General features: G+C 39.9%; 1 protein-coding gene across 1 annotated transcript; it reads right to left on the reverse strand.

Annotated features, from left to right (window-relative positions):
- Positions 1 to 189: 189 nt before the first annotated feature.
- On the reverse strand, positions 190 to 9,486 carry PRPF38A (pre-mRNA processing factor 38A). Its single transcript, XM_081949618.1, has 10 exons — positions 9,344 to 9,486; positions 7,297 to 7,456; positions 6,247 to 6,368; positions 5,801 to 5,886; positions 5,541 to 5,651; positions 2,105 to 2,217; positions 1,983 to 2,009; positions 1,809 to 1,906; positions 1,182 to 1,230; positions 190 to 931 (listed from the first exon to the last, which is right to left on the reverse strand). The coding sequence occupies exons 1-10, from the start codon at positions 9,471 to 9,473 to the stop codon at positions 889 to 891; spliced, it is 939 nt and encodes a 312-aa protein (XP_081805744.1). The 5' UTR covers positions 9,474 to 9,486; the 3' UTR covers positions 190 to 888.
- Between the last annotated feature and the right edge of the window lie 90 nt (positions 9,487 to 9,576).

Below are 9,576 nucleotides of genomic sequence, written 5' to 3' on the forward strand. Positions count from 1 at the left end.
TAATTTGATTTCAGTAACTGAATTTGATTGCTTTTGAACTGAATCAGATATTTGCACTCTCCTGTTTATTATGTATTAATAGTAAATTTGTTCAGAACAATTACCTTCATTTTACAAGTATTTGTAATTTAAATCGGTTCTGAATAAGTCAGTCCAAGAAAAAAGATTTTTTTAAAAAGAGAGACATACTTCTGTACCAACTTTTTTTTAATAAAGAAATTACAAGACAAACTTTCTTCCTGCTTCACATTTACAATAGTTGTTGTAAAAAACAGAGGTGATCAGAAAATATATTGAAAGGATGTCCATTTTTAGTTAAAGATATCAAACAGGGCAACAAATAAAAATGCAGTCTGGTTCAGTCATCTTATCTAAATGTGCAAGGATTCAAAATGGGAAAAGATGGCGTAGACCAGGGGTGTCCAAACTTGGCAAAGACCTGTGGACATGCTAGATGGGGAATTCTGGTGATTGAAGTCCATGAGTCTTAACATTTGTCAGTTACATCCCTTGGAGTAGATTACCCTCAGTGATCCTGTGACTACATAACACAACCTTAATGTTAACTAGAAAAGTTAAGGGGAAGAGCTATAAATCTTGAGTGCGAGAAGAATTGTCTTTATTATGCTCCATAAATATAGATAATTGTTTTTTTTTAAATCTGTAATTAAGCCAAATCAGTTCAGAAATGTAAGGAACCTAAGGCTGGTTCACACAGAGCTATAGGGATGAATCCACTATGTATATGTTGTCCTCCCTTTGAACTTTAGCAGAGCTTACATTGCCCAAGAAACAATGCAAAAAACATCGAGCTGCCACAGGAGCATCTATCAAATGAACTCCTCTACCAAAAAAAAAAAAGCTTCCAATTCATGAAACAGGTTAAGGTTATTCATTTCCCCGACGGCTTTTCTTATGGCTCTTTTTAGATCTGAAAGAAGAATAAAAACTTTTTAGTATTGAGTTAACTTGAGTTCAGTGAAAATCACACAATCAACAAGTTAAAATTCAACTTTGCACAATAAGATAGTATCTAATCATTGGTCCAAATACATCTGTCTACCTGCATGAACATATAGCTCAATTATAAAGACTGATTATTCCTCTGGGACAAATCTAATACAAAACTTCTACGAACTCCCCTGTTACCATTTTGAAATAGCAAAATATGAAATACATACCTTTCTGGAGACTTGGAATGACTACGATGTCTGTGGCTACGATGGTGACCTGTTGACATAAGATACAAAATTTTGACTTTGATTCTATTCATACATGTAGTCTTTGACTTATAACAGTTAATTTAGTGACCATTTAAAATTACAGCAGCACAGAAAAAGTGGCTTATGACTGTTTTTCACACTTAGGACTGTTGCAGCATCTCTTATGTTCATGTGATAAAAACTCAAATACTTGGCAACTGACTCATAATGGTGTCCCAGGGTCTTGTGATCACTTTTTGCACTCTTCTGACAAGCAAAGTCAATGGAGAAGCCAAATTCACTTAACAACTGTTTTATTAATTTAACTGCAGTGACTTGCTTAACAACTGTGGCAAAAAAGGTGGTAAATTGGAACAAAACTCATGTATCACTTAGCAAGAGAAAGTTGAGCTAAATTGTGGCCCTGTACTTAACGTAGTCCTTTGATGCTCCATACCATAATAATACAGCATGGTGAAGAGGAGATTAAGCTTTTAATTATTGATACAGTCACATAAAAACATTTATGTATTATTGAAAATACCAAAAAAGATTTTTAAAAGTCAAAGGAACCATCCACAATTGCCATTCTTAAAGTGTAAGTACCTGGAGATTTAGATCTTGATCTGTGGCGTCTTTCTCTAGATCTACTTCGGTGCCTCCTTGGGCTCTTACTGCGATGTCTCTCACGCCGTGGTGAAGGACTGTTAAGAAGTAATCTGTTAGTGATAAACTTACAATGTTTTTTAAAAGATCAATTCAAATATCTTGCATGGTTACCTTCTCCTCTTTGGAGATCGGCTTCGCCTAAACAGGAAGAAGTGGGGATAAACAGTTATTTACTACAATACTTTTAGCACATTATGCTGGTTAGCAATAGTTGAAAGATCCCAAAATGCTACCTTCTAGGAGATCTACTTCGACTTCTTCTGTAGCGCAGTGTTGGAGATCTACGAGGTTTGTCTAAATCCCTATATCCTCTTCTTCTGTGATCAGGGGAAGGGGCTCTATCCAGCTGAAAACATGTAAACAAAACTTTCTATAGTAATGTGACATTTCAAAAGCTATCAAACATTTATTCAAATTGTATGCACACACAGGCTCAGTGGACCCAATGTTATTTATTTTATTAAACATATGTTGCTAAAGGTGATTCTAGGTGATTTACAATCAAAAATACCAATATAAAACATTAAAAGAATAAATAGTAACATTAAATTTGAATTAAAAGTGACAAAGATCGAGAGGAAGGGGGAGCAAGATGTACACAAGGAAGAGGTGAGGTCTTAATCCCATCTCCAGAATGACAACTGGCCCCAGGCAGTTGGTAGAATCAGGTTTTTAGGCCCTTTCAGAAGGCCCAATGGATAGGTATGAATCTCGTCTTGGAGGGGGGCGCATTAAATACATTTCCAATAACCCATGTATGAAAAGAGAAGGAAGACAGGCAGAAATACTGGGAATAATCCGATGACATATTTCCATAAGGAGAACTGGCTTTAGCGCATGGAATAGGAAATGAGCCATTTCTTCAACCCAAATATCTGATGAGGATGCAACAGGAAGAAAAACGAGATCCTGTAACTAGTTCGTAAGCTAGGTAGCTAATAAGCACCATATCACAATATTTCCTCAAAAAATAAGGATGTGACATTTTTGTATTATAAAATCAGCATATGCCATATAAGGTTTATGGTTTGGTTGGTTTATGGTTTGGTTTATTGGACATGCCGCCCTTCTCCTAAAGGACTCAGGGCGGCGTACAACATAAAAACACATTACAAAAGTTAAAAGAAAGATTAAATAGAATATCCAAAAAACCCAATAGACATTTACAATGAGATTTAGAATTAGATTAAAATTAACAATTAAAATTAAATTAATTTTATTCAGGCCAGGCCGGCTTGCTGGAAAAGCCAACTTTTTAGGGCGTGCCGAAGATTGGGAATTATGCGAAGCTCTGGTGGCAGCTCATTCCAAAGGGAAGGCGCTCCCACAGAGAAGGCTCTCCCTCTGGGGGTCGCCAGCCTACACTGCCTGGCCGACGGCACCCTGAGGAAGCCAACTGTGGGATCGTACTGGATGGTGGGAGGCTACCGGTGGCAGTAGGTGGTCTCGCAAGTACCCTGGGCCTAAACCATGGAGCGCTTTAAAGATCATAACACATTGAATCACACCCGGAAAACAACTGGCAACCAGTGCAGGCCACCTAAAAGGGGTGTAACATGGGAGCATGTTACCCCCATGACAACCTGCACGGCCGCATTCTGGACCAGCTGAAGCCTCCGGGTGCTCTTCAAGGGCAGCCCCATGTAGAGAGCGTTACAGTAGTCTAGGCGAGAAAAGACAAGGCGTGAGTGACTGTGCACAGGGCATCCCGATCCAGGAAGGGGTGCAACTGGCATACCAGGCGAACCTGGTAAAAGGCCTCCCTGGTCACGGCCGTCAGGTGTTCTTCTAAACTAAGCTGCTTATCCAGGAGGACTCCCAGATTGCAGGCCCTCTCTGAGGGGGCTAAGATTTCTCCCCCTATCATCAAAGATGGTACAAGATGCATAAATCGGGATGACGGGAACCACAGGCCATTCAGTCTTGGAGGGACTGAGCTTGAGCCTGTTTGTCCCCATCCAGATCCGCACAGCCTCCAGGCATCAGAACATCACGTCGAGGGCATCGTTTGAGTGGTTGGGGTAGAGATGAAAAGTTGGGTATCATCAGTGTGATGTGCTACCACGCTCTCAACAACCTTTGCTACAAAGCAAAGGTTGGAAACCGGACGATAGTTGGCTAAAGAGGCTGGGTCAAGGGAAGGCGTCTTAAGAAGGGGCCTCACCACCGCCTCCTTCAAGGAACACCTCTCTCAATGAAGAGCCAGCCTCGTGTCACCTCCCGGGAAGCCAAAACTAACCAAGAGGGACATGGGTCCAGCACACAAGTGGCAGCACTGAGTCTCCCCATAATCCTGTCCATGCCCTAGGGAGTCACAGGGTCAAACTCATCCCAGATAGTTTCCACAAGACTCATCCTCGTCGACTCGCCCGAATCTACCCAGTCAGAGTCCAAGCCTGTCCGAATCTGAGCGATTTTATCCTGCAGATACCGAACAAATTCCTCAGCCCTACCCTGCAAGGGGTCCTCCCCAGTTCCTTGATTAAGTAAGGAGTGGGTCACCCTAAACAGGGCAGCTGGGCAGTTATCTGCGGACGCAATAAGAGCGGAAAAATGTTACCGTTTTGCTGCTTTTATCGCCACTAAGTAGGATTTAATATGAATTCTTACTAGTGTTCGGTCGGATTCAGCTGGCCCTCCAATCACTCTCTAAGGCGTCTTTTCCGGCGTTTCATCTCCCGGAGCTCCTCGGAAAACCAGGGAGCTACCCGGGATTGGCACTGGATCAGAGGCTGTAAAGGCACAACGGGGTCCAAGGCCCAGTGGCTGCCCTATCCCAGGCTTCCACTAGGGCTTCGGTCAAACTGTGAGCAAGGGATTCAGGAAAAGTCCCAAGCTCCATCAGGAACCTTTCAGGGTCCATCAGACTCCTGGGGCGGAACCATCTAATCAGTTCCGCCTCCCTGCGGCGAGGGGTAGCAGTATGGAAGTCAAGCCTAATGAGGAAATGATCAGACCATGACAAGGGTTGGATAGAAATATCCCCTAAATCTAGATCATTCATCCACTGTCCAGAGACAAAAATCAGGTCGAGCGTGTGTCCCCTGTTATGAGTGGGGAACTCCCGAGCTGACTCAGATGTCTCACCAATGGAAGGCAGATTGAAATCCCCCAGGATCATAAGCCTGGGGAAATCAACCGACAATCTGGTTAACACATCCAGCAGCTCCGGCAGGGCCGATGAAACGTAGCAGGGAGACAGGTACGTAACAAAAAAGCCCATCTGGACTCCAAGGCCCCACTTCACAAAAAGGGACTCACACCCACCTATCTGAGGTAGTGAGGTCCAAGACTTTCCCTAATAACCACCGTCAACCCCCCCATCCCTGCCCTGGGCTCTCAGCTGGTGAAACGCCCAGAAGCCTGGTGGGCATAATTCAATGAGGGGAACACCCCCCTCATGGCTCAACCAGGTCTTTGTAATGCACGCCAGGTCTGCTCTCCCCTCTTGTATAAGGTCGTAAATAAGGGGAGGCTTTTGTACCACGGACCTGGCGTTAAGCGATACCAGCCGGAGACCCGGGTCCTGTAATCCCAAGCACCCAAGGGTGCAAGAGAGGCAATGAGGGTCGGAGCACACAATCGTTCTTAAACAGCAAACCCTCGTCCCCTGGATAGAATTTGGCCCTAGCCTCCCCTCCCCACGGCCGCCCACACCCAGATTCAAACCTTCTCATCATCCTCTTCCTCATCTTCACTAGACTCCACATCATCCATATCCTCTTCCAAAGCACTGATCCGTGTTTCCAGTTGTTCTGCTTCTTCTAGAACATATCTTTTCTACAAAGAACAAACAAGTTTCTAAATGCAGACAATATTTCAAAAGTGAAAGATTTAATCATGCACTGTAAATATAAACTATATATAATCTTTTCACTACTGGAAGTTTGATTTATAATTTCTTTATAATATAATTGATTATATTATACCTGTAGTCTAGGTAAAATGATATCACAGACACGCTCATCATGAAGCAATTGATCAATAAACTCATCGACATGCATGAGCTCAAACTCTGCGGGGGAAAAAGATTGTATTTAAAAAGAGCAACATTCTTCATAAACTAAGATAAAATTGCAGAAAACAAAAGGTATGTTTTATAATTTTTTCTACATAGAAAGCAAGCTGTACAGCATATTTGCTTGTGTTTGGCAGTTTGAGTTATTGGATGATACACATTTCTTGCCTCTTCCTGTCTAGTAAAATGAATACTATCCAAAGTGGTCCAGAGGAAAACATTTAATATGAAACAAGAATATAGCACCATTTAAGACAATCAGATGGATATATAATTTAGTCTGTATGTGCTACTTACACATTCATCTGTGTTAGATAATGAGCTTTATAAATGATTAAATAAAGTTACACCACTTACCCCCATTTCTATTTTGGCTTTTTATTTTTCGATAATCATTGTATAAAGGTTCAAGGTATTTGTAGCAGTCTATGGCAGTCCCAGTCAGTCTCATATATAATGCACCTAGTAATCTCACATATCTAAAAGTTGGCAAAAGCAAAACATTAATTTAGAATTTCTTTTTCCTATACAATTAGCTGAGGACAAAAATATCCTATAATAGAATTTAAATTCACTACTGAGTTATTTCATTACAGATGTTAATTCAAAAATGTCCATGTTGTACCAAATTGCTTGATTTATGCTTATAGGTAATCCATGGCCTCTTCCTGTATTATTTCTTCCTTTCCACTTCTCTCTCTCTGTGTGTGTGTGTGTGTGTAAAAATACTGTACAAGTATTTTAAGCTTAGGGAAATATTATACAATACTTTGCTTTTGTGGAAAATGACTGATTTTCAATTTCAGTGATAATTTTGAGAACTATTACAAAATGTACAACAGAGCTGAAGATTAAGAGTTGTGATTGTAAAAATGTACACCCTATTAATAATGTAACCAAGCATAAAAATATATGTAGAAATAACAAGAGTCCTTAATGTGAATCAGTAGCCCTTGTTATTTATGGGGGTTCTATTCTAGCCTTTAGCTGTGTGTAATGAAACCTTGAATTTATGAAATTTGTGGGTGGGGAAGGGTTAGATTTTGGAGCTTGAAAAATGAATTTGTGAAGTTTGGGGCAAAGTGAGCTGATGGAAAAGGAGAACTGCAAAACTGGAAAGCTACAGGAGGGGAAGATTTAAGGACATGCTATCTGATGAGATTAGCAATAGTCGCTAAACAAATGGTTGGGCAATGGCCTAATATGTACATTCACACTTGCAAAAAGTGATGGGTGGATAAGAAGTCGGAAATAAATATGAATGATACCCAAAACTTTATACCATGGAGAATAAATCTGATTTATATTTACCAAACAAAGCTAAGAGAAACCATGAATAAGACTATCATGTGTACTAATAAGTCTAATTGTTTCAAATCACACTTCCATATTATTATTTTTTCTTACTTGAAGTCTTCATTCTTTATAAATTCAACAATGATGTCTTTTTCAGGCTGAATCTGCAGCATCTTCAGAGTCAAGCACAAAAATGGTGTAGGCTTTATGTTCCCACCATAAACTCCACCAGTGTATCTCAGTTCCATAGCTTTATCTACAACCAATTCAGCTGCAAAAAATATGACAATTCCATTAGATTTTAATATTAAAATTGTGTGTCTGGTTGTTTCATTTTTAATGAGATAGTGACAGTAACCATCTAGGTAATAATTATCAGAAGACACAAGAATTATTGAATGTATTACAGGTAGAATTAGTAAAAGCTTGAATAATGTGATATTCGATTTAGGATGAATTGTAAATTAATACCAGGCTGCTTTAAATGCAGCCCAAAATTCAGTTAATGCAAGGCTAGTATGTGTGCAATTGAGGCTAATGCATGCCCAGTTGTGGCTGGGGTTTAAAATTTTTAATGGCTTATTTCCATTGAGTTGGAACAAATTAACATATTTTCCATAGCAAAATCACTTTGAATAATGCAAATTCAAATACTGCAACCATTTCATGGGATTTATTAACTGCACTATTCAAGACTTACCTTTCCTTTATATAATCATACTGCAGCTTCTATGTAATTTTTTAAAAATCAGATATTATTTTTCATTTGTAACCTTCCTGTGCCTTACAAAAAAAGATGTAAGGAGGAGGAAAAATAGGTGTACAGCTTCTTTTAAGCTGAAAAGGACACTCCTCTATAAAACAGACCTTCCAGTTATGATTAATCACTGTTTGTTGGGATGCTCCATTAATATAGTAACTTTTTTTTTCCTTCAAAGGATGAAGAAAGATAAAACAGGATTAGCTATCCTTGACTTAGTATTAGAGAACAGGAAACATCTCAGAGAAATAAAAGTCATAGGACCATGGGAGTAAAATGACTACGTAATATGATGTTCTTATTGTCAAAGGATCAGAAACTGAATATATTGCATATGTATCTTAGACTTCACAAAAAAGTAGATTTTACTAAACTTTGTAAAAATTACAAATGGTGTTAAATGGTAAGAAAAACTAATAAGAAAAGAAGCTGAATATGGGTAGCACTTCCTAAAAAAAGATATTAAAAATACAATTGCAAACAATTAAAAATATAGGAAACAAAGTACCCAAGGAAGAGGAACTACATGTCGCCAAAATTTGAGAGATGGTTCCAAATGACTGAAAATCAAAATGAGTTGAAGTTGTTAAGAATGAAGGAAAAACCTATTTTTCAGATTTTTCCCAAAATCAGAAAATACACTAGCTACTCAATAATTATTCAAATTCAGTTTCAGACAGCTCAGAAGTTATGTGTTCCATTAGGGAATGAGAAGAACTGAAATTTAAGATTAACACATGGAAAAAGCCTTTGAGTTAAATTCTTCAAGCCCCAAGATGAATTACATCTTGGGCTCCTGAAGAAAGGTGCTAAGACAAGCTTATAAGAGTCTCCTTATATGAGAGATGGGTGGCATAAAAATTCAATAAACAAACACCATTTTGAACATTCAAGATTTTCTCCCTGAAATGGTCATGCAGTCTTGTGCATCACTAGAGATGGATTTCCTTGCAACCAGTGTGCTCAGAGTGAAACCAGATACCCTGTTAAAATAAGTTTTCAATTTGGATTCCTGCACTAAGCAGGGAAGTTGGACTCAAGAAATCTATATAGCTCCTTCCAGCTCTATCATAATTAAAATATCTGTTCATTTCCCAAGCGTCGCTTAGTGACCTTAGATCAGAATGTAGTTCACATTCCTAGTCATTTGATGTTAGCACGTTAAAATAAGATTACACAATCCTGAAAAGAGGACCTCTAACCTCGATTACAACAGGGGCAGAGTATTACCGAGGTGCCCTTTCGTTTCACCAACCGTTCCGTTTGGTTTGCAACTCCCAAAATCTCCTCTCGCCACCGATCTCCCGAAAGCCCAACGGTTCCCCCCTTCCCGCGTCCGCTGATTCCCGATCCGCCCCCGTTGCTTCGGATCCAACTGCCCACATCGCTAAACCGCACCTGTGAGACCGAAGCATTCTTCCTTCCAGTACTTGGACTCGTAGATGCGAGTGCGAATGATTTTCTCCACCAGATACTGTGGGTTAGTGCCGTGGATGCTGTGCGCGTCTTTCACCGTCCGGTTTGCCATGGCCCTGCGCGGTACAAAGCCCTACGAAATGGCAGCGTTTCCAGAAGGGAGAGAAAAGGAAAGGGGAGTGAGAGAGCGCGGCCTACAGAAGTCTACCGCTTGC

This window comes from Natrix helvetica (assembly GCF_964273705.1).
Source record: "Natrix helvetica genome assembly, chromosome: 3".
In the NCBI taxonomy this organism is placed as follows: Eukaryota; Metazoa; Chordata; class Lepidosauria; order Squamata; family Natricidae; genus Natrix; species Natrix helvetica.

What these genes read in the sequence shown, in the direction of transcription:
- PRPF38A (XM_081949618.1), bottom strand. Translation starts at nt 9,473, where the DNA reads ATGGCAAACCGGACGGTGAAAGACGCGCACAGCATCCACGGCACTAAC. An exon ending in TCATTTTACCTAGACTACAG is followed by an intron (nt 5,652 to 5,800) that starts GTATAATATAAT and finishes TGTTCTTTGTAG; the next exon opens with AAAAGATATGTTCTAGAAGA. An exon ending in ATCAAGATCTAAATCTCCAG is followed by an intron (nt 1,231 to 1,808) that starts GTACTTACACTT and finishes TTATGTCAACAG; the next exon opens with GTCACCATCGTAGCCACAGA.